Below are 25,801 nucleotides of genomic sequence, written 5' to 3' on the forward strand. Positions count from 1 at the left end.
GAAAACAATCAAATCTGAATTTACATGCTGGCATTTTAAAGTTTTATTTCTGTTTCAAAGAATTGGAAGTGGGTATCCCAAAGTCAATTCAGCACACAGAGTACCTCGCCACCAAGCTGTCAAGATGTGTTCAGAAACCCTAAAACCTATCCCTCGCTATTGGGTGAGCTGCTGCAAGTCACAATACATAATACAGGGCAGGATCGGCCTTGGTCAATCTGGCACTCTCCAGATCAGGCTTCCTCAAACTCGGCCCTCCAGATGTTTTTGGCCTACAACTCCCATGATCCCTAGCTAGCAGGACCAGTGGTCAGGGATGATGGGAATTGTAGTCTCAAAACATCTGGAGGGGTGAGTTTAAGCAAGCCTGCTTCAGATGTTTTGGACTTCAAATACCACTAGTCCCAGTCTGGACTCTACAGCAGAGATGGGTAACCTCCACCCTACAAGTCTAGTCAGGCCCAGCATGGGTTCCAGTTTGGTCTATGAGACCATTTTCCCCAAGCCACACCAACCTGCCCGACACCTGATATTATCTGCGATGTTAAGTGTGGAGCAGGTAGAGACGTGTTTGCCAACAATTAGGAGCCTTAGAGAGCACTCTCTATTGTTCCTTGACAAAGCAAGGCTTGCTGTCAGTGCAAATCAGCAAGTCTGCAGGCATCGAAGTTCCCATTGGACCCCATCTACCTGTCACGATAGTCCATGAGAGGAGGTGGGAGCTTTCAATATGGCCCCAGGAAAAGATTCCCCACCCACGCTCTAGAACAGTGTTCTTCAACCTTGTATCCAGTTAGTCAGTGGTCAGGGATGTTGTCGTGGTACAACGTCATCTGGGAACTGAAGGTTGAGGAACACTGCTCTCGAAGATGGACCGATGGTATAACTCAGAAGAAGGAAGGTGTATATACCCATAATCAGAGAACATAATCTCAACTTCAATCGTTGTTAAGGACTCCTGTTGCTCTGTTGACTACCAAATGCCTTTTGAAATGATATTATAACTAGAAGCTACCCTCTCATTTCTAAGCTGCAATGAAGAAGAAAGCTCAGTGTAAAACTCAATTCCAGGCAGCATGTTGGGAGTTGTAGCCCTTGTAGCCCTAGAGTATTTGAAGAACACTGTATTGGCAAAGGCTGAATCTGATGAAATAACACTGGAGCCATCTGAATGCCTGACTATAGTGGTAGTTTCTTCAGTTCTTGCTCTGCTTCTCCCTGCCCTTCTGAAAAGTATCTGGCAGTGTAAACCTGTGCATGACTTACTCATACACATGCCTTATTGCGTTCAGTTATGCTTGTAAAGCAGTACTACGCAGGAAGACAAAAAATAGGCAGAAATTGGCACTAAGCTTATAAGGCAACGGTGACAGAACTCGGCACTCACAGCTCAACACTGAATTCTCAAACCTACCCTAATGCTGCCCTCCCGACCACCTGTTGGCTTGATGACAACCAAATAGCTCTGATCTGTGTACTGTTCTCAGTAAGGAAGAGAATGTAATGCATTATCTCTATTCGAACATCAGCTGCCAGCTGATAGTGTCAGAAAGGTCAGTGAGTTTGCAGGTATAGTTGGACTAGATGAACCTTCTTGGGATCACTTCCAACTCTGCAGTTCCATGATTCCAACTATGAGGACTGCCGTTGCTCCTTCTAAGTTTTCTTCAATTTCTTTCTATAGCACGCAAGAGGACTAAAAACATGGCCGTGCCTTTGTAAAAATAAACAGAATCCACAACAGAAGCGCAACCATTCACTTCAAAGGGCTTTTAAATGTTCAGTGTGCGTTGTTCAGAAGCTGAGGCTGTGGCTACGGTCCACCAAGTGGAGTCTTAACTTCCGATAGGAATCAAATGAGAGAAGTTGTTCCTCAACCTCAGGATGGAGTTTTAAAAGTCACTGTGGTTGGGACAAGTCAATTTCTCCCCTAAACTGTTTAGAGCTCTTAAAAATCTTTACAAGGTTATATAATTAAACATTCCATAAAGCCATTCCAAACAAAGCTAATCCCTAAACACACAAAGATTAATACACACAGAAGCATATCTCATATAGGGTCAATAATAAGGCTGTCTTCTGATGTCAAATAGTGATCCCTCTCAGTCACTGAAGAGAATCTTTCTCTCTCTCTTTCTTTCTTTCTTTCTTTCTTTCTTTCTTTCTTTCCTCTCTCTCTCTCTCTCTCTCTCTCTCTCTCTCACACACACACACACACACACCTCCACTGATTCAGATAAACCCTTGGTCATAAGGTATTAAGGAATCACAATGCTGAATAACCCATTTGAACTTCTGAACATTTAAAAGTTGTGTAGAAGAAGATTTAAGCAGGTGAAGTGTCTTATCCATGCATAGGATAGGCTGCACCTGCTGAAATTCCTTCCTCAGTTAAAAAGCACAGAGGCAGTGCTTTCCTTTGCATATGGTCACTCTATTAAGGCAGGTGTTAACCGTATAATAAACATAACATATACAAATTTAAATTCTAAAGGGGGGGGAACAATTTACGAAGTGAGGAGGAAGAAACTATGAAGCAACTATCCATCTGTCTTCGATGCTTTGCTTGAGATTCCTGCATTGCAGGGGGCTAGACTAGATGACACTTGGGGTCCCTTCCAACTCTACAATTGTATGTTTCTATGTAGCTTAGGCATAGGCAAACTCAGCCCTCCAGATGTTTTTGGGACTACAACTCCCATCACCCCTGACCACTGGTCCTGTTAGATAAGGATGATGGGAGTTTGCCTATGCCTGGCTTAGTCAAATGTGTGTGTGTGTGTGTGTGTGTGTGTGAATGATACTGAAGGGAATTGTGGAATAGGACCTATCTAGAGATGGGTACTTCTCAAAATGTTACCTTCACATGGAAGAAAATTAAGTTCAAGCCCAAATTATAATAGAGTTTAAAGACTTCCAATGATTTCACAGTGTTTTTTTAAACATTAATTCATGTTGTGGGAAAGAACTGTTTGCCTCTTGGTACAAATAACGCTGATTAAATACTCTACTATTCCATACTAAGAGTACATTTTAATAGAAAAATTATAGATAAAAAAGTGGCTTGTTATTTTGAACGAGGTATGAGAATGCTTATTTTACATTAGCTCTGCATACGTTATCTCATCTAGCTGCAGCTTTAATTGGGGATTAGTGGCTGGAAGTTAAACTTATCTACTCGATTCTAGGTGTCACATACGGCAAGTCACTTTGTCTCCATAGCAACCATAAAAAGGTTGTTTTCTGCTGCTCCAGAGAAGCGGACACGGAGCAATGGATCCAAACTACAAGAAAGAAGATTCCACCTAAACATTAGGAAGAATTTCCTGACAGTAAGAGCTGTTCAACAGTGGAATTTGCTGCCAAGGAGTGTGGTGGAGTCTCCTTCTTTGGAGGTCTTTAAGCAGAGGATTGACAACCATATGTCAGGAGTGCTCTGATGGTGTTTCCTGCTTGGCAGGGGGTTGGACTCGATGGCCCTTGTAGTCTCTTTCAACTCTATGATTCTATGATTCCCCGTGTCTCAACTCACCCTCCATAGAAGGCAACAGATGCCCTCTGCTCCCTTGTCAGGATAAACTATTATCAGTATTCAGAAAAAGCTGGTAGGTGAAAGAGGCAATTAGGTACTTTAGTTTACTAAGCTTAGTTAGGAGAAACCTATTCAAAATTTAGATTAGCATCTTCTGTTTATACTGCCATCAACTGTTAGGAAAAGGAACAGCACCGTTTCACAGAGCTCCTAATTATATCAAATCTAGACACGATGCAGGCAATTCATAACTGGGATCTCCTGCAGCTTTTTGTTGTTTAACAATCAGCTGCCTACAGACTGCCACTATTTTTCAGGAGGGTTTCAATAGCTTATGGATATTTAGGTCTGCACGATTTAAAGCACTCTGGTGCAACAAATCCTTTTTTTAAAAAAATAAAAAATGACTTATTGCAGTAAGGAAAGTGACAGGGAAGGGCCCTAAAAACTGGGATAATGTTTGATGGGAAGTCATATAGCCTTTCTGCAAACGAATCAAAACAAATGCTCACTAAAGAACGGACACCATATGTTCTCCACTCATGTTAGAATATAAAAAGTTATAGTCATGTGTTTGATATCCAGGCATCCGGAAACAAACTGAAGGGAGGTTTTGCCACAGATCCAAACTGAAGTGGGAAATCAGTCTTAAGTGGGCTGCAAGCCAAATAAAATACCTGCTCATACACCTAACTGTGACCATAGCGGTTCAATTGAATTTAAATGCAATAATAATAATAATAATAATAATAATAATAATAATAATATAATAATAATAATAATAATAATAATATATTTTATTTATACCCCGCCCTCCCTGGCTAGAGCCAGGCTCAGGGCAGCTAACACCAGTAAAATTACAACAAAAACATAATAGGAAAAAGAAAAAGAAAAAGCCCAATTTAAAATACAAGTTAAAATATAATTTTAAATGCAGCTTCATTTTAAAAGTAGCCCATAGATCAAAACCATAAGGGGAGGGAAACATAAGGGTCAGACTGAGTCCAAACGGAACAGCTGTCTTGCAGGCCTTGCGGAAAGATGTCAAATCCTGCAGGGCCCTGGTCTCTTGTGACAGAGCGTTCCACCAAGTTGGGGCCAGTACTGAAAAGGCCCTGGCCCTAGTTGAGATCAATCTAACCACCTTGCGACTTGGGACCTCCAAAGAGTTGTCATTTGTGGACCTTAAGGTCCTCTGCGGGCATACCAGGAGAGGCGGTCCTGTAGAAGACACTTCTCTCAATAAATCATCCTCTTGTTTTGTAAGCATTCAGGACTTTTTCCAGGCCGTCCCCTCATCCCTAGGCCACTTTCCCTGCTCTGTGGCCTCAAGTGCTTTTGGCTGGCTAGAATGAGTCCTTGAACTGCGATGCTTTGGGCTTTCCTGACTGTAGGAAGAGGCAGGGGTCTAGAAAAACTAGCCTACTGTACATTCAAATATTCAAACTTGTTGCTCTGCCTCTTTTTGTCCCTGGAACATCGCCCAGAATGGAATGCAACTCTTGGGCTGAAAAAGGTTCTCCAACCCAGTGCCACATTCCTTGTCCCCTTCTTCCACCACCTGCTACACCAGAGCTTTTCAAATTGCATGTCGCACCACGTTAGTGTGTTAGCTGCAGTGTGTGGCTGTCTCATGTGAACGCTCCCTGCACTCCTCCTGGGGCTGGAAAGGGGTTAGTTTAACCTCTGGTTAGCTGGTAAAACTGAATTACTGTGCAGCGAAATGATGCATGTCTAAAAAGTGTGTCACCAACATGAAAAGTTTGGAAAGCTCTGTGCCACATGCACACACACACATTTTGGTCTTTTAAAACATAAACATAAAACAAAAAAAACAAAACATAAAAAGAATGCTTACATATATTGATTGTTCCACAAATAGCAGCTGTGGCACATTCAAGAAGGTGGAACCATTTTAGTGGCACCTAGAATGGGACCACGAAACAGAGTATGTGTTTTCCCACCACCACCACCAATTTTTTTACCTTTTACTCTCTGTAACAGCCTGGTCCAAATGTTGGAAGATATCCTGCATAAGAATGCAGCTGGAGCGGCTGTTGATAGGATACCCATAAGCTCTCTTCCAGTACTGCTTCAGATCATTCAGATATTCAAGTACCTGGTATCACACACATTTAAAAGTTGTTACAAAGAAGGATTATTTTACACGCAACAAGATATTTTAGTAAATTGCAGGCAGGCCATTCCAACGCACACAAACTTTCATATAACTATTGGTACCTAACCCATCAAAATAGATAGATATCCCGTTTTCCACCTCAGGCAATGGGTTCTTTCTTCTTCCCTCCCTACCACCATTGCAATCAGGAGCAAATGCTTTGGCAGAGACCTGCCTTTATAACACTGCAGTTGCAGCCTCCCAGGGGCAAGCCAGGAACAGCAAACGGGAATGAGTACTGAATTCTACAATTTAATAGGAATATGAGTGAAAAGGTAGGCAAAGGATTGTTTTCCTGCACAGGAGTGAAGTCAATAGGTGCAGCTAATGCTAAAGACATTGGTTATGAGCCTTGTTAAAAGCAGACTCTACTTTTAGGAATTTAGTGTTCCTTATAAAGAGACTGAATATAGCCAATATATATGCATCTGTTATCCTAGGTGTCTACACGCAGATGCTCAGGGTGACAGGCTGGAAGGTTGGGCAGAGTAGGAGAGGGTATCTAACAAGAGCAGGAATGTTAAATGACACTCCCCAAGATCAAACTGGGGTAGTATCATTTGTGCTAGCACTTGTCCTGCCGCAGCAGGTTGTTTTGGTCAAATTAAATCATGTTAAGTGAGTGCCAGATTTCAGCTCATGGTTAGAATTCAAGTTTTCCTCATGGTAGACCACTGAAATTAATGGACTTAGCTGAGTAATGCTGATTAATTTCAACAGCTCTAGGTAAAGGTAAAGGGACCCCTGACCATTAGGTCCAGTCGCGGATGACTCTGGGGTTGTGGCGCTCATCTCGCTTTATTGGCCAAGGGAGCTGGCGTACAGCTTCTGGGTCATGTGGCCAGCATGACTAAGCCACTTCTGGCGAACCAGAGCAGCTCAAGGAAACGCCGTTTACCTTCCTGCCAGAGCGGTACCTATTTATCTACTTGCACTTTGATGTGCTTTTGAACTGCTAGGTTGGCAGGAGCAGGGACCGAGCAATGGGAGCTCACCCCATCAAGGGGATTCGAACCACCAACCTTCTGATCGGTAAGCCCTAGGTCTGTGGTTTAACCCACAGTGCCACCCGCATCACTTTCAGAGGCTCTACTCTTGAGTAAAAACTTGGTTGAATACTACCTGCTATGTCCTATATAATTCTGTGAGACCGAATAACAGTTTTTTTCACAATACACTGAAACATTCAATTCTCCACTTCTTTAGTTAAGGGGGTTGCAGACGTATACACAGTACCTACCTTGGCATCTTCTTCACTGAAGAGCGAACACCAGGGGGAGCTAACGTTTTTTATGGCCAGCTCAAATGAGCAAGTGAAAAATGCCACCTGAACCAAATCTGTTGTAAAGAAAAGCAACAGTTAGCAACACACCGACAGTACATCAGGTAGGATGCCGCAAGCCATCAATGAAATGTTTACGCAGAAAGGGCAACACACAAGGACCACATCAGTGGTGAACGAAATGCCCCTTTACAAAACTGCTATGAAGGTATGCAATAAAAAGAGATACAATCTGGGAACCAAGTCCTGTGTATAGAACAAGGCTAGGGAACCCTTTGTATGCTGAGAGTCGTATTTCCTCAGGGAAAACATCTTGGGAAATGGATAACAAGCGTGGGCAAGGTCATGATTTTCTCTCACTTCTGAACTCCTATCCTCCGTACATCAATTAGGCTTTGAAACAAAAGCTTCCATTGGCCATAACAGAAGCTTTTTTCTAGTCTAATTAGAGGGATAAGACAGAATGGATCCAAAGGCACCAGGAGCTAGACCTAGCCTGCAGGCAAGAAATTCCCCTATCCCTGGCACAAACAGAGGGGTGACGTGCAAGAACTATGCTTGCAATTCCACAAATGGGTGTGTAGTCTTCTGTATCCCTGGAATCAATACATATAATACACTACAAACTATAAGCAAAAAGAAATGAGCTAGTGAATGCGGGATTTTTATGTATTTCAAGAATGTTTTTAACATATATAAACACGGAATACATGGTGGGTATTAAATATTTGCAATGGAATTATTTGATTAGATCCGTATGAACAAGAACACATCAGTGCCTGGAGTGTTTTATGCATGCAAGTGCTTCTGAAAATATTCACAAACTTGTTCAAAAACTCAACTTAATTAAAATTGCAAACTGTATAAATATAAGCCTCGTTTTTAAGGCTGTTAGGTGAAACTTAACATGTTAACCTTTCTACCATTGAAAGAATCATAATCATATATTCTGTAAAAAAAACACTACATATAAGTGAATACGTATACTAAGACAACATCTTACTACCTGCTCTTGTATCAATCACTTTTAGCAGTGTTATGATTAAAGTAACTAGAAATCATTGTTCCATGTACACTACAGGAAACACAATATTCTTTGGTTAGTTCAGATGGTCAAGTGAAAAAGGACACCAGAACCCAATCTGTAGAAAAGGCAAGTGACAAATGAAACTGTCAAAACTGCATCTATGCACATTTAGTAACAGGATAATGCTTAGTTACACTCCGTAACAAGAGAGAGATGTTTCAGAAGTTGGAGTTACGGAAGTGTCAATACTGTATCATATGACTTGACCTTCTTTACTACATTTATATCTGCATATCTTAGAGCTCCTCCTCCATCAATTATGGCTCAAAATCCCTTGCCTAATGAATTCAAGAGTGAGAAAGGACTTTTTATGCTGCTAGAAAACTTGAATCGATGCACCTGCCTTTATCTATCACAAAGAAAAACAGGATAGAGTTGTTTGCAGTGGCTCTGGGGAGTAGTGAACTGTAATAATGATACTACCTATGTTCATCCGATAAAAGTTGGTCTTTCCCCCACTTTTTGTGTTTGATTGGTGCTTAGTGTTCTGTTGTATTTTAAATGGAATGTTAACCACCTGAAACGGTTGATAGGAATGGAATATTAACCACCTGAAACGGTTGATAGGAAGGATAAAATACTGTAGAATGAAATAATACTTCCTGATTCAGTAAAAGGAGACCATAATGCAAATAATCAATGCAAATGCACATCCAGATGCCCATTTCACTGTTCATCTGTGTCCCACTAAACTGGGTGCATGTGGGTTTTTAGTGCAGACCAGAATACCTAACGCCATCTGGATTCACAAAGTTATGCGGAATATCTATCACCAGTGTTTATCTTCTAAAAATATGTTTAGGGGTACTCTCATTTTCCTACTCATATTGAAATACTGTCCCTCAATGAGGCCAAACTTAGATTCACAAAATGTTTAGGGGTATGCTTACCACTGCATCCCCCACACAAAAAATGCACTATCACCATCTGGATCCATAAAGTTTGTACAACAACAGCAAGATGAGGTCCTCTCTTTTCTCATGAAAATACTTTCTTCCTGGTAAAATCTAATAAAGTTAGCCTGTGGCCCAGGAAGGGGGAAAAGGTTGCCACAAAGAGCTTGTACACGATAATTGGTTTCTCATGCTTCTTAAGTGTTTGACCACAAGCCAAAGCACTCCCTTTAGGCAGCCCCAAACATCTGCATGTACCCAGGAGAAACAGCCTTACAAAGAAAACCATCCACAAACATCCTTCCTCTATGCTTCGCCACCAGCTGTTCTTTAAACAACTCTGGCAGCAGTCAGTTGTGGGTAGATATCAGCTGGGCACAGAGAACTAGTTGTACATTTCTTCTAGGTATAATTTTGGAAAAGTTGCAGCTCTTGTGGTAGATAGTTTTAGTTGCTTGCTCTTCCTACAGAGGTTCTTGAAAGGGTGCCGACACCAGTAGCTTGTGCCACACACCAAAATAAAGTTTATTAAAAGACAATGTTGATAATGGCTCGTGACATGGATATTGTTAGTTACTAGCTACAGAGCTTGCTGGTAGTGGATGTTTTGTAGTTAAAAAAGAAAAAGCACTGTAGCAGTGAAACAGGTATGTGTGCACCATTACCTGGAAACCGCATGCAAGAGTTGATAGGCCATTTCCTTTCTGCATTCCGCACTTCATCGTACAAATTTTCCCAAGCATCTTCAATACTTCTAAGAGTGTGTCTCAATGGAGCACGACTGTCTGCTCTCTCCAGGCTACCACAGAAACATGAACTAGGCTTCAGTTTTCACTCTGCGTGGCACAAGTGTGCATCTCTGCACTTGTGAGAGTCATATAATGCATGCAGCTGAGATACTTTAACTTATGTGAACCAGTCCCTAAGAGCGATGAAAATGAAAACAAGGAACTGGGAGCGGGGGGAAGGGTAAATATTTTATGTCCCCCAGTCAGGTTCAACAGAAGTTAACCTTTAAAGCTTTTCCAAAAGATGTTTATGTTTACTGCTTATTTGCTCTTCATAATAACTGAGAACAGGTAGGAAGCTGATAAAAGAACATTACCTGCGTTTAAGTCATTCACTGGTAGACACAAGGTGTTTGCGATTTTCCCCACTACTTCCTTCATCTCAGGACCTTCCTTGAAGGCATCCAGCTCATGCATAGCCGTATCATTGTCTTCTATATCTTTAACAAATCTTTCACATAGATCAAAAAACCTCATCAGTTTGTCGTTGGTTTCAATTCCTTCTGTCGTCGTGGCTGAAAATGAAAGGCCAAAAGGTTATTAAATGTCATAAGTTGCTTTAAAGTGGAATATAAATTCACAAAAGCAAGCACGTTGCAAAATACACACTCTTAAAACTGAATAATATTCAGTCAAACGCTGAGTTAAAGGTAGTTGCTTCAAGCAAACTACAGGGGGCATTTGCTTTTTTATATAAAGCATTTTGCACAGAATTTCTCAAAAGGGTTCTGAAACCAAGGGTTCTGTGAAATCCTCTATCAACATAAAACCTTGCTAAAAGTAAACTGGACAAATGGTTTGCGGAAAGAATATTGTGGGCTTGATTCTAGAAACAATGGACCATAAAGTCACGTCACCACAGGCAATGGCCTGCCTGACACTATTCAGGGTGTCACTAAAATCAACCATCTGAATGATCCTGTGCCGCCCTTATTTTATCCTTTCCAAATACTGAGCTCTGCACTTTCCCTAGTTCATAAAATTATGATTATCTTCCCAGTAACTACCACCCCTCACTTCCGGGCACTTGGAACTTAAGGAAGTGATTTTGCTCAGTGCCCTTTAGAACATCCATTATTCCTTATCTCCCAACTTTGTGCTACAGCTCATTAGCATTCTGAGTGCCCCTACCTGAAAGCCCAGTACAAAAATCTGAGACTGATCTTCCTCTCCCCCAGTTCCTACATATAAACAGAATACACTACCCCAGAATGTTTCATGTGTTTCAACATGCCTATCTTCTGTGTAACAGTTAATATGAAAATCTCATGTAAATTTAACCTACTCTGACATCAATCACACTGGTTTTTCAATCTGTTGGTTGCAGTTCTCAGTATGCACTGTTTTTATCATGAGCGAGGAACAAATGGCCCAAACACTGAATATGACCCAAGGAGCCTTTGGTTCAAGATTACGGTAATTTTAATCTTTGGTTCAAGATTGTGGATGTGCTGGATTGATTGTGGATGTGCTGGATTGATGTCTTTCCTCGGTAATGGACTCGGTGAGAGACAATAAACTGAAGCTCAATCCAGATAAGAACGAGACACTGTTAGTGGGTAGTTCCCTAGAACCGATGGCTAGGAGGTTGCCTGCTCTTGTGGCTGGAATGTGGTTTGTTTGGTTGTTGTTGTTGTTTTGCTTTTGTTGTTTTTAAGGGATGGCATCCAATTTCGTTGCACTTGTGCAATGTTGCACTTGTGTAATGACAATAAAGAATCTATCTATCTATCTCTTGATCGGGTTACACAATCCCTCTGAAGGAGCAGGTATGCAACTTGCGGGTATTTCTGGATCCTTTGCTGTCGCTTGAGGCTCAGGTGGCCTTGGTGGCACAAAGTGTCTTCCATCTGCTTCAGCTGGTGGCCCAGGGACAGTGATAACCTAACTTCTGTCGTCTATGCTCTGGCAACCTCTAGGTTAGATTACTGCAACATATTATCTGTGGGGCTCACATTTGGCAGCCAGGTTGCTCATCAGAGCAAGACCATTTGAACATATAACACCAATCCTGGCCCACCTGCACTGGCTGCCAATTAATTTCCGGCCCAATTCAAATTGCAGGTTTTGACCTATAAAGCCTTAAACGGTTCAAAACTGCAATACCTCCAGGGCTGCCTCTCCCCATTTGAACTGACCCAGACCCAATGATCAGCATTGCAGGACTTTTCCATGAGAGTCCCAGAGGGTGGCAACACCAGAAGGTGCCTTTTATGCAGTGCCTCCCAACTTACAGAATGCTTTCTCCAGAAAGTATTGTCTGGCGCCATGATTATATATATTTAGACGCCAGCCTGGCATTGCCAGGCAAAACCTTTCCTCTATAACTAGGCCTTTAACTATCACTGTGGCCTTTTAGAAGTGGATGGGGTGTGTTTTCATTTAATTCTTCTCCTCTTGGTTTTAATGTATCTGTTTGGGGGTGTGGAGGGTCTCATATTGCAAACCTAGGCTTCTCTACTGACAACCCTGTCCTACTGAATTCAATGATGACACTTACTCCCAGGCGCCAAACTGCTTTCACGTAGTGCATTTCATTTTGATGCTTTTTCTTTGCCTAAAGTGCCTAATACGTGCAAATAATAATAAAAAAATAATAATAATAATAGTAAGTGGGGTACATTATTGCCGCCTTGGGGTCTTTAAATGGTCTGGACCTCTGCACCCACACCCCAAAGTGCCATCAGCTATCATGGGCATAGCTGGGGGTGGGGAGCAGGGGGGCAGTCGCCCCTCCAAATACTTAACTGAAAGTAGCAATTGTAGAATTACTCTTGGGGTCAAAAGAAAGTGGTAAAAAAACTGTTGTTGAGACATATCATTCGGAAACTGCTGGACAGAGCCAAACAGAGGACGATGACAGGTGGGTGTCCCCGCCCTCACTAACATAAATCCTAGCTACGCCCATGCAGGTTATAATGAAGCAGAGAATGGACGGCTTGCTGGGAGTGGGAAGGATGCAGGGTTACTCTCACCATGCTTTTGGGACGTGCCCTGCCGCTGGCCGTCGAGCGCCTGCCGGAGCCCTTCGCGGAAGGCGGCGGCGCTGTCCAGGCACCGGTGCTTGGAGCTGCTGACGAAGGCGAAGCGTCGGTTCCGGGCCAGGAGGCTGGGGAAGCGGCGGGCGAGGCGCCTGGCCAGCATCTCCATGTCGCGGCGCCCCCGAGGGGCCAGCTTCCCGTCCATCTCCGGCCGGAGCCACATGGTCCAGCGCGCCAGGCGGGAGGCGGCGCTGGCGTTGCATTTCCCGGCGTTTCCCTGGACGAGTCCGTGGAGGCGGCCCAGCTTCTGGATCTGCTTGCGCGTCGGGAAGCGGGTGCCGTGGCGGAAGACGGCGCCGAGCTGCAGCGGGGCGCAGGAAGCCGGCGGCAGCGGGAAGCCGGGCTGCGGCGGCCCGAGCGACAGCGGGTCCCGCAGGAGCTCCGGGTGCAGCTCCTCGTAGCGGGACTTGGTGCCGAAGTAGGGGCTCAGCCTCTCCGCCGCCGCCTCCGCCTTCCCCTCGGCGGGCCCCGGCGCCAGGAGGAAGAGCAGCGGCAGCAGCAAGAGGCAGCCGTCGGGTCGCAGCATGAGAGCGGCAGGGAAGCGGCTGTTCTCCTCCTAAGCGCGGTGCCCGGACCGCAACCCCGGTGTAAAGCGCGAAGCCCACGCAGGAAGTCGAGCCACAGGGGCCTCCCCCTCCGCGCTTTGGCTTTTCCTTTCCGCTGATTGGTCGGCGACTCCCCGCCCACTTTCTGCTTGCCCGCACCCAAAATGGCCACCTCGCCGCGTGACTTCTAAACGCTTTAAGCCACAGCCGCCCTCAAGCAAGATGGCTGTTGTTGCTTCCCATCCCTCCCCGTTCTCCCCGCCGTCCTATATATACAACAGTGCCCAGCCCTAAGTGGCGTTCAGCCTCCTCGGGAACCTGCTGAGAGAGGCTGAGGAAGCCTGACAAGATCTTCCCAAAGCCGACAGGGCAGCTGAACAGAAACAAGCACCCCTCTACCACTATCATGTATTCTTCCCTTTCCCTTGCTCCCTCAAGTCCATTCAGCGCCTTGGGAAGGCGGAATAATTGTGCAAAATAAGCACACGACCATATATCTTACTGAGGGTCTTTTCAGAAATACTCAACAAAACAATGCTGCTGCGGATCCCAGTTATTATAAGGCTGCTGTGATTGCAGGTTGAATGGACTTTGGGTGATGCCAACGCTGTTATTTTAGATATGTTTAGACTCCCCACCCCCGTGGCTCAAAGTAGCCCTGTGCTCATATGAAGCTGGGGTCAAGGCTGAGTGAGTGGTTAACAACAACCTTGCAATGCAGTCCAGTCCTAGTATCCTCATAATCTGGGAAACAGAAGAGGCTAAGGCTGAAAGATTTACAGCAAACTTGCAGTGCAATTTCTCTGTAATTACCCAACATTGTTACATTCTAAGGAACATCTAGGTCTTTACAACAAACAGGCTCAAACTATAGATAATACTGGCAAATTGTGAAAGATCTGGTGGTTTTGCCTTTAAAAAAGGGGGCGGGGCGGCAGTGCAAGGTTACCAAGCTGCTTGCTTGCAGGAATCAGAGACAATTCCTGGTCTGAGAGGACCCTGTGCAGGGAGCTGAGATTCTCACCCCTCCAGAGAGGGGAGAGCTGCTCTTTATGAATATTTTAGATCCTCCTATACCTCAGCCACACTCCTGCAAAAAACAACACAACAACAAAACCACATTGGGGAGGGAAGAGGGGAAAACTGTATATTGAGCATACGCTAAATTTCTGCATCCAGGCTACAAGATTCCAAAACAACAACAATGTGCAGTGATTCATACCCATTGATGAGAGACTTCTTCCTGGGAGAGCAGGGGAAATACTGAGGCTATCTAATAAGCAGAGTGCCAGCTCATAGAAACTAACCAGATTGCTGTTATTAGCAGGCCACAAACAGATTATTAAGCATTGCAAACATCCCTCCCTGGCATCTTGCAATCAATGGATAATTTACATACAAGGGGTATAATAAGCATGGAAAAACTAACGTCAGTGTTTAAAAATAGAACCAGAAAAGCCAGATGAAGTCTGGCTAGCACCCTGAGTGGGATGCTTCAAATAAAGAGTTGTAATGTGATACCACAGATAGAACATGCATTTATGTCTCAGTGCAATTGTCTCTCTTTAAGTTGTCAAATAGCATGCCCAGCAAACTAGGTATCATGTCAAGGTACTCAAAAGGCTGCCTTGTGCAACGTGATTCTGTCTTTCCGCTCAGGTCTTTGGCAGAGGCCATCGTCCGCCTCCTACTACAAACTGAGGTTGGTGAGGACATAGCAAGGCCTTTTCCATTGTGGCACCCAGGCTTTTGTGCCCAGGGAGGCCCGGCTGGCCCCATCATTGATGGTGTTTTCATGCCTTAGACAAACACTTTTATTTTACCATGTTTTCACCTAGAGCAGAGATGGGGAACCTGTGGCTTTTCAGACACTGTTGGACTACAACTCCCATCATCCCTGACCATTGCTTAGAGATCTCTGAGTGATAGATCTCTGAGTGAGATGAAGTTATTTAACATTAGCAGCAAGAAACTTATACCCCACTGCCCCTAAACGGACACTGCTGAAATGAAGAAAGCTCAGGTGGGGATTGGTTAACCAAGGGCGGGGTTTGTGTGGGAAGAATGTAAGCTCCATTCAGTTTTTTAGAAAACAAACAAACCATGGCCCTTCAAATTCCTTAATTCTTGGCCTCAGAATTCTTTAATTTGGAGTGTTACACCAGGCTCCAGCTGGTGGAGCAGGATTTTAGTTTTTAAAAAACACACCCCAAAACAACAAAGTAGATCCCAGAGACCTAATGTCTGAATGACTCTGCTCTATGAAAAATACAGTCCTGAGATGCTCTGACACACACTCCTCTAGTGGAGCTTCTGCTTTTGTGTGAGGAAAGAAGGTACTGGCTGTTTTCTTCTCCGTGATCTTTTATGGCTCCCTCCCTTCCTCTCCACAATCTCCTCAGTATTTCTATTCTCTCTCAGACCATCAACTTTCTCCCTCCTCTCTTCCCTTTGGCAGTTCCTATAATCAGTGCTCTTTTTCTGGGGGGATGCAGGGGCACGCGTACCCCTAAACATTTTGTGAATGTAAGTTTGGCCTCATTGAGGGGCAGTATTTAAATATGGGTAGGAAAATGAGAGTACCCCTAAACCTTTTTTTTTTAAGGAAAAAAGCACTGCCTATAATGGTGAAAAGGGGCTGTGTTCCAGGCATCCTAGAGGAAGTTACTCCACCCACAGCTACAGAAGTACTGCATTTTGATAAAATAATAGAGAAAATATGTGCCGAGCAATTAAAAACCCAATCCAATAAAAAGCATGATCCCATATGTCTTTCTTTGACACATAAGGTTCTTAAAAAAAATAAATCACTCAGATCTCCCCTCATCAAAAGTACTAAGACTGCAGTCCATATGCTCTCTTATTTGGAAGCAAGTGAAATGGAAATAAAAACAGCAACAAAACATCAAAGAAACATCACATTTCCCCTTTCCTATGCAAGAAGAACTATTAGTTTTGTGTTTCCTCTTTTTTCGAGCTTCCCTAAAGGTGGGCCCTGTCCTTTTGGACTTTATGATGGTGTATTGCATTTGTGTTTTTCTATGGGTTGTTGTTTTTAGTGACTTATATGGCTGGTTTTATTGTACATTTGGGATTTATTGGAGACTGTGTAGAGATTTTTAATATGAAGAGGTTTAGACAAACAAACACTCAGTACAAATACAAGAACAGTTTCTTGTGCTGAGGACCTGGTGAGTGACACAGAAGAAGAGAATGATTCTAATCCTACACTTTTCACTAAATATGTAAAGTGGCTCACACTATTTAGAAGGGGTTTCACATACTGAACTTGAGGGTGAAGAACTGTCTCAAAGAGACAACTCCCAGTACCAAACACACTTTTCCTTAAAAACTACAGAGCAGCTCCCTTTTAATAGCTTTGTTCAAACACATGCGAGTCAGTGACTGAGAAAGGCACACCTTTAATTAGTGCAGACAGGGAAGCAAACAGAAGATGTTAGGAAGAAATGGGAGGTATTCACAAATATATCACCACTGTGTACTCTGAAAGAAGTTGCAACATCAGCAAAGCAAAGGTAGCATTTCTGGCAGAAGGAAAGTTTGATCATCTGTTTTGAGTCCACGTGGCTCTGAGTCATGTCTCTTTCCTATTCAGTCTGTGGTGTTGGGTAATCTTTGCATTTATAAAATGAAATAATGAACAGATCATCACATTTCTTTCCCTGTAACTCTGAATGAAGGGCAAACACTGAACAAATGCATGCAGATTTGAGCACAAATGTTTTGGAAGCATCTGGGCTTGGTGTGTTACAATTCCAAGGAATAATGAAAGACCCTTTAGATGGCCTAATTCAAATCAGATTGAAGAGAAAGGCAAATGTATCAAAGACTGATGCAAAGACTGATTTATTATTATAAATGTGTTTGTTTGTTACATTTGTATCCTGACTTTTTACCCACTGTGACAGTTAATATAATATAGATGCAAAGAAGTGTAATAAAATACAAATAAAAAACAAGGCACATAAACATAAACAAACACAAGTAGTAGAATCCAGTTTATACAGATTGGCATCAGGAGCCTGAAAAAGTAGGCTTTTGCCTACCAGTGGAAAGTCGCAAAAGACAGTATTATCTTGGTCTTCTTTGGTGGGTAGTCTGGGAGCAGCCACCAAGGAAACCCATGGTGTTTGATTTATGTAAAAAAAATGAAAAAGCAAATAAAATAAATGAGGTACCAAAAGCAAACATAACACAACACACTCTGTGTGGCTCTACTCATGAAGGCAATCCAGAAACCAGTGCCAAATGCAGCTAGAGTGTTGAGCAAACTAGAAGCAAACAGAAGCAATTAAAAGCATATTTGAAACTCTAGCTACCATTTAATCCAGGCATGTCCAAAGTCCACTTTGCGGGTCTAATCCGGTCAGCCGGTTGATTTAATCCGGCCCCCGTGGCAGTATATATCCTGGGGTAAAAGTCTTTGGGGAGAAATTGTAAAATCTGGCCCTCTTTGAAAAAAGTTTGGGCACCCCTGATAATCTATTAGTTACCCTGGGACTTCAGAACTGAAGCCCACATGGTCCCCATCCATCTGCCAGAGGACTCAGGGGCAATAGGACACCGTACTATTTCTTTTACAGAAAAAATACAAACGATCCATGGTATGAGGAAGATCAGACTAGGACCAGCCCCTGGCTAGAAAAATCACATCTTCTTCCACACCCACTGCCAGTAGGAACTGTGTTATAACTACCAGGTGTTCTGGGACTGCGAAGTCGAGGGACAGCCTAGCTCTATTTCATTGGCCAAATAACTTGTAGCCAATGATAATTTTTGTTACTGACTCTAATAATGGGAAGTGGGTGGCATAATTAAGTGTACTGTATTACGAAACATATTCCTTAAGTTTTAGAAGAAAGTCAGTTTTATGGCTCCTGAGTGTACTAAATCTTTTACACACACACAACCAACCACATGCCCAGTGCTTCAACATAATTGTTGCATAGCTTTCTGCCCAGCCTAGGGTAACCCTGCTTTTAGTAATACTAGTGGGGACATGATTCATACTTGGAAAAACACCATGCGCTTTTATTGCTTACAGACCTAATTACTGATAAGTCAACCCTCCCAAGTGCCTTCAGTTTGCATTCAAGTTGGTGCAGCATGGGTGTTTTAAAAATATATGCCTGCATGTGTCCCTGAAAAGAAAATATAGTCTGATGCTAATATAGCAGTCACATTTTTTTGTCTTTAACTCCAAAAGATCTGTGGCTAAATAGGGACTGGAACCAAGGTCTCCTAGTCTGATTATGGGGCATATTTAAGGAACTCCATAGAAGACATCTATCTTAATAAGACCATCAGGTGAACCTGAGAGTGAATGGAGGAACATGTTAGTGACACGGAATCACAGAATTGTAGAGTTGGAAGGGATCCTGAGGGTCATCTAGTCCAACCCCCTGCAATGCAGGAATCTTTAGGCCAACATGGGGCTTGAACCCATGACCCTGAAAGGAAGAGTATCATGCTTTATCAACTGAGCTATTATGAACAGAGTTCTAAACATCTTGCCATATATCTACTACATATGATATATGCAGTGATTTGCTACTTGCAGACTAGATGACCCTTGGGACGCCTTACAACTCTACAATTCTATGATTCTATTACTGAGTAAACATGTTGTCTAATTATTCCATTGCTGCACATGTGAAATACAATGTGCTGCAATTACTAGAGTCAATTGCCACCAATCCCACTGGCAGGACTGGCTCAGCCAGCTGGTATGTAGGGTAACTTCCTCCTCCCACGAAACTGATGTGGGCTGGGGTGGGTCAAAGTGATCCCCAAGCTTATACTGGGGACTATGAGTTCCTACCCCCCACATTATCCTGCCTCCTCCTATATTGCTGTGCCAAGTCTATTAGAGAAGGAGGATTGATTAGCCAAATAAAAGGTAAGAGGTCCTGGCAGCACATGTGACCTGCTTCTCATGAAGTAATACAGAAACTAGTTAGGCGTATCCCAGGCCTAAGCTATATGCAGCAATGGGAACACTCTAGCCATGGGTATTGCCTCACCTCCTTCCCTGCACTGTGTACATCAATCAGGCTTGATAAAACTCTTCTACAGGAACTCATTGTTATAAAGGGGGGGGGGGCATGTGGGGCACATTGCAGCTTCCCTCCCCATGAGCTTGGCTCTCTCTGCAAAATCACTACCTTCCCTTTTTACAGAGCAGTCCTTTCCACAGCCGTCTCCTATCTACATCACTGAGGAAAGATATATCCGAAAATAAAATCTGATATAAGGAATGAAATGTGAATTAGAGATAAATATGTAATATCAAGCAGCAATGGGGGGGGGGAGTAGAGATGCGTCTAGGGCAAAGAGTTGGAAGCCAACTTTTTTGGGGGGAAATAATTTAAATCTGATGTGATTTGATATTGATTCGTTAAAAACTTGGAAAATTAAAATTTATTATTTGACAGAAAATAAAACATATAATGTGATGCAAAGACAGCAGTCACATATTTTGTCTGTTCTGAGCGAAAGTTAAAATTCCTGGGGCAGTACCTCCCATTATCTGTGCAGCTCAAGGGTTTTATTTCAAGATATGCACTTTCAAGCAATACCATCCCTCTGATATAGGAAAACAGCATTACAGCTTGCTGTGGCCAAAAAGGATATTTACAGGGTACTGTTTTCTACAAGAGCTTCAGAGTCAGGTACACACCCGGTTTCAACCCAGCACATGGGACAGATGCCATATGTGTATCCAGTCTCTGTCTACATAACCAGGTTGAATTTTGAATGTAGAGCTGTTCCCAGTTTCTAGTGTAAATACCCTCCCACTGCCTCTGTTAAATAACGTAGGAGGCAAAAATCTCTCCTCATGATGGATTGTGGTTTGTCCCAGATTCAGATTTACATTCCCAGCCTCCTTTACATTCCCTTCCCTGCTCCACAAATCTGGTGTTCATTTAAGAAACTAGCACATTCTGGCAATCCGTTGTCCATATGGACCAATTGTTACATTGAGTCCATGTACGTAGTTCAGGTGCCAAAGAAACTGCATATTATTTTCAGATGTGTCTAAAATGCAAGATATATTGGAATCCATGAATATCAGTTGTCTGTCAGGGGAAAACCCAAGGAATTTTGATACTCTTTTGAGTCTGTCAGTCACTGATGTCAAAGCAAACCATCCATCTATATAACCTGTAGGTTTTCAGTTTCCTAATTTAAACATCTAATCATAACTGAACTATTGAAACACCTGCACTAAGTGGCAGATTTCAACTTTTGCTTTTCTTTATGAAATGTCCCATTGAATACTGGTACTGTCAACACTACACATTTTAAGCACTTTCATTGCATCATGGCTTTCGCCAGAGACATGGGGACTGCAGTTAGTTAATGGTCTCCTAACAACTCCAAGCATCCTGACAAAACTACAGTTTCTAGGTATCTTTGCAGGAAAGTCATGATTGTTAAAAGTAGGATAAGGGTGTTTTAAATGTAGGGTCTGGATGTGCCTGAGACAACACATTTGAATCAAGCAACAGCTTATGTGAACCAACTCTAGTAATTCTCAAAAAAATGTCTGCGTCCTTCACACAGGACTGAGTAATGATCCTACTCTATGGCATATTTTCAAGAAGGGATGCATTTTATTGCCAAGTGCACACAAGTCATCCTTTGAAGAGCACTTCATTCTATTTCCTAGATTTCGCTTTCTTTACTGCTAGAAAGCAAATTAGCTCCCAGGAACGAATCTGTATAATTTAGGCAGTGCATTGCACCACCCCCTTACATGCACATATGTTTTATTTTTTTTAAAAAAAAGATCTAATCAGAATATCATAGGTTAAAGCTTTGTGAACTTAGAAAAGATCCCTTGCTCTTCTTCATACTGCCTTAAGGTGCTGTGTTGGTATATTCCACTTGGGGGCATTACATTTCTATGCTACCAAACAGGGTCAGAGAGGCATATACTAAGTGTTGATTATGGCTGGATCAGCCTATTTTCAGTCTGTGTGAATTGTGCATGCATGTACTCATTCATAAGTCTGTTCTCCTGTTAACACATTAATTTCTAAAAATATATCTTTTTAAAAAACCATGAGAATTATATTTAACTTTTGATTTTTTTTCACAAAATATGTATTTTATCTCAAAGTATGTGTTTCTAAAAACACATTTTAACACAAAAGATACATTTTAAAAATATGCATTGTGGTATGTTTTTGAGCTGAGAAATGTATAGGAAAAATTTAGAGAAGTCTAAAGGACAATTATGTTCCAATCCACATGCTAGTTGGGGTGACGTGGATCAGGTCAGTCCACTTTGGAATTCACAGATATCAAATTCCACCTGCATTTCTAATGATAAGTAACTTCTTTTCTGTTAGCTAATTAAGAAACAATGGAAAATGTTGAGTATGTTTCTGATTCGGCAGTATAAATCAGGTGGCATCTTCATACCTTCCCATATTTTCTTCCTGACATTGTCCCTCAAATTATTTAGACTGATAGATTTTCAGGTATAGTTAAAATGCTATAGGTTTTAAAAAACTATTTATCAATAAAAACCATAGTTGAAAGTGAGCAAATGGGCACTTTGTCAAAACTCCTTTTGCAAGACAGAAACATCATTCCTTACAATTGGTGTTAATCCACGTTAGGTACACAATACATTTAGTAATGAAGTAGATCCCAGGATCTTTGGTGATGCTAAAAAGTCAAATGAATCCACAAAATCCCAGGAAAACTAAATTCATGTTACATTTTTGCTATATAGGCTTCATACAGCTCCAGACTGGATTGATCCTCTTGAGAATAGAATTTTAAATGATAAAAACAATAACAAATAATTTAATTAAAATGTGCATAGGATTTCAAACTTACACAGCAATTCTAAGCTTACAAAGAAGCACCCCCGCCAAGTAATTAGTGTACATCCTTGCATCTAAATATGCTTTGGATCAGATACTTAAATTAGCTTAAAAAGCCAAAGATATATGACTGGGTCCAAAGGAGTCATTCCCTGAGCAGTACAGCACCTTCAGATCCAATTCAGAATCTCTTTTGAAAACTGTTGAACTTATTTTCCATTTTTTTGTTTCCTCTTGCTTGATCTTCCCCCTTTTATTTATACAGACAGGTTCCAAAGTGGTGTTTTGAGCCAAATCGTTTAAAAAAGCATCCTCTGGCAGATTCCCTGTAGTTTAGCTAAGTTTCTAAACTAATTCAATTTACATTCTCTTCCTCAAGGGTACTGGTTATTTTTTGTCCCTGGTGTTGGCATTATAATGGGTGGCATGTCAGCATTAATAAAGATTAATGGTAATGTACTTCCTAGCAGGGACAATGCAAGCACTAAAACTCAAAACCTGTTTTCTCCTCCTAGCGCTCTTCTTACTGATCTTGGTTTCCCAATGTTAATAGTTCCATTAACCTTTCTTATCTTTGTGCTATCAAAACACCAGAGATTTATGGCATCTTTTCATTGGACTTTCCTAACTCCTTAAATGATGAGCATGCTGGGAAACACCAACGAGTTAACCTTATCCCAATGTGCACTGGAGATACAATAGGCTTATATAAAATTTACAAGCATTCTGAAGGGACTGGATAGGGAAGAGTTATTTATACACACAGTGCAAAAGCTCAGGAACATCCAATGGATCTATAGGTTTAAAGTAGTACTTGGAACTCATATGGGCCATTGCTCAGTGGTTCAAAATCTGTCTTACATGCAGAAGTTCCCAGACTTAATCCCTGGCGTTTCTGAGCAGGGCTGGGAATGTCCCCAGTCTGAGCTAGATGGAACAATGGGTCTGATTCAGTATAAGGCAGATTTCTATGTTCCTAAATAACACCATTTTAAAAATACAAACAAAAATGGCTGGTGGTTGTTGAAAGGAGACCTCACAGTCTTCCTTTCTTTTTTAGCTTCGGCAGGTACCATAATCACATCTTGTTGTAGTGGGGAGGTGTTCATTCTTAAAAGTAAAAAAGTGAATTAAATAATTTGAAATTAAATCTAAAAGCGGCGGCGGGGGGGGGGGGGACACACACGTTTAATTTTCTCAGTAACACTATAATGCCTCCCCCCCCCCACTATTTGGGATAATGATAGTTTTTATTCAGTTTCATCTTTAAACTGCTGAACATGTTTCCACTGATATATACATACAGTGGTACCTCGGTTTAGGAACAATCCTGTTTACGAATGATTTGGTTTACGAACTCCGCAAAACCAGAAGTGGTGTCCCAGTTTGAGAACTTTACCTCGGTCTAAGAATGGAAGCCGAACGGTGGAAGGGCACTGGTGGCTGGAGGCCTCATTAGGGAAAGCGTGCCTCGGTTTAAGAACGGTTTTGGTTTAAGAACGGACTTCTGGAACAGATTAAGTTTGTAAACCGAGGTACCACTGTATTTGTTTACAATAGAGTATTTTACAATTGCATAAAATGAAAAATGAAACAATAAACACTCAGGTTCCTTCTCCCCTTTTAGCCAAAAAAATCCCTATGGATTTCCTCTCAGTGTTGTTTTTAGCTTTTTATGAAGAAACTCACCGCAGGCCAGGTTAATGGTTAACAGACTCAATTTCTGATGATGTCACGGAAACTTCTTCGAGTAGTAAAAAGCTTCTCCAGCCAGACCATACTTCTGCGTCCGCTCTCTGGAAGCAGGCTTCCTGGGTCATAGCTATTTTTCTTAAAGGGTTCATATGCCAGGATGCCTAGTTGATAATGCACACATTACACTGACAACTGAGGAGCTACTTTTCAAAACACTGCCTCAATCTTTCATAATAAGCATAATATGCAATCTGGAAAAATCTAGACTAAAACACTATATATATATATTTATATAATCAGTATTGTTTGTTCTCCTATCTCCATTTCAGCACTTTTATGCTTGCTACTGATACCTTCATTTATTTGCCCTCCTACAGAGGATGTCCGATAAAAGGATGTCTTAGTATAAGGTATAAGCAGTGTTTTCTCTAATTTAAATATTTATTTAAACATTTATATTCCACTTTTTGAGGAACGTCCTCCACAAAGCAGCTTATAATCTTAACTCCACCTGACAATAAAATAAAAAGATACAAAATACAGTATAACCAAACAATAAACCAACATAAAAAGTGGAGTACAGAAATAGAATATAAAACAGATTAAGTCATAAAAACAATTAAGAATTTAAAACCAGAAATAACAAGGACTAATTTGAAAATGTAACAACACTGGAGTTTTTGCCATTTCTAAGGGGAAATAATTCAGGTTCATAATTCTCTTTGCTTAAAACAATAAAATAATCATAAAAGCTTTGGTGGATTGCAGAGGACTTAATAGTTCTCCATTTTTCTACATGCTTATTTGTCCCCTATTTTTCTCATCTCTTTATTATTCAATGACCAATTAAAGTCAATTAATTTTAACAGAAAGTTCAAATTGCCTACAGTAAGTTATTTCAAACAAGTAATTAGATCTTTTCCCAGGAGAGAAGCTGTACACCTATCTATTCAGACAGCAAAATATATATTATTTCCAAATACAGTACTTTACTGCATGGGAAAATTAATCACAGCCTTTGCAAAAAGCAGCAATAACATTAGCTGACTAAAGACAACTGGGTCATTTCACCTAGAACCTTTCATTTTGACAATACATTGAACCTGGGGAGGATTATAAGGCTGGAATAATGGTGTGATATAGTACAGTTCCCGACCACTAACTGTGAAATATTGTTGTGTTGGCTGCAATGAACTCTTATAATAAAATTCTATTTTAGACTCCATATGACTTTAGCTCACAAAATTGGTGTGGCTTAACAATATCACTGCAAGCACAGAGAAGAGCCCTGTTCGTTTCACAAATCCCTCTGCTGTCAGAGACACCCACCACCACCTAAGACCAGAGCGCAAAGATCCATCAAATTTAGCATTTTGCTTCCCAGAGTGGCCAGCCACATGTTGGCCTAGAGCGCTGGTAATCCATTAAATTTAGAGGGCCAGCTTGTGGACAAGAAAGAGGCTGAAGACGTCTCTCCTACTGTCTGTCAAATATTGTTTCACAGATTTTACAATAGTAGCCAATCATTATACTGGCTACTGGAAGTGCTCTTCACATTGGTGGGGTCTTGCCATCTGGACCTCCATACAGACTGCCCAAGTTTGTGTCCTGGGTAGGTAACTTCAGTGCTGCTAATGCAGCGGAGGCACATTCCATTGTCTTGCGAGAGATATGGATGCCAACAACATGAGTTTTAGTTAAACTAAAATAATTAAATTGTAGGAGCATGAGGAGAAAAAAGGCAAACATCTTCAGTTTAATAGTCATGTTCTAGATCAGGCCTTCCAGATGTTTTGAGACTACAATTCCCATCATCCCTGACCACTGGTCCTGTTAGCTAGGGATCATGGGAGTTGTAGGCCAAAAGCATCTGGATGGCCGAGGTTGAGGAAGACTGT

At 41.8% G+C, this 25,801-nt stretch overlaps 1 protein-coding gene across 1 annotated transcript in view; it reads right to left on the reverse strand.

Annotated features, from left to right (window-relative positions):
* MINPP1 (multiple inositol-polyphosphate phosphatase 1) overlaps window positions 1-14,505 on the reverse strand; it is a 19,813-nt gene extending 5,308 nt beyond the window's left edge. The window contains exons 1-4 of the mRNA XM_083443686.1: window positions 12,737-14,505; window positions 10,079-10,276; window positions 6,952-7,049; window positions 5,518-5,651 (exon numbers count right to left, since the gene is read on the reverse strand). Of these exons, the coding sequence (XP_083299812.1) occupies window positions 5,518-5,651; window positions 6,952-7,049; window positions 10,079-10,276; window positions 12,737-13,328 (1,022 nt within the window). The 5' untranslated portion in view covers window positions 13,329-14,505. The remainder of the gene's footprint in view (window positions 1-5,517; window positions 5,652-6,951; window positions 7,050-10,078; window positions 10,277-12,736) is intronic.
* Window positions 14,506-25,801: the final 11,296 nt, after the last annotated feature.

This window comes from Podarcis tiliguerta (genome assembly GCF_965153285.1).
Source record: "Podarcis tiliguerta genome assembly, chromosome: 5".
In the NCBI taxonomy this organism is placed as follows: Eukaryota; Metazoa; Chordata; class Lepidosauria; order Squamata; family Lacertidae; genus Podarcis; species Podarcis tiliguerta.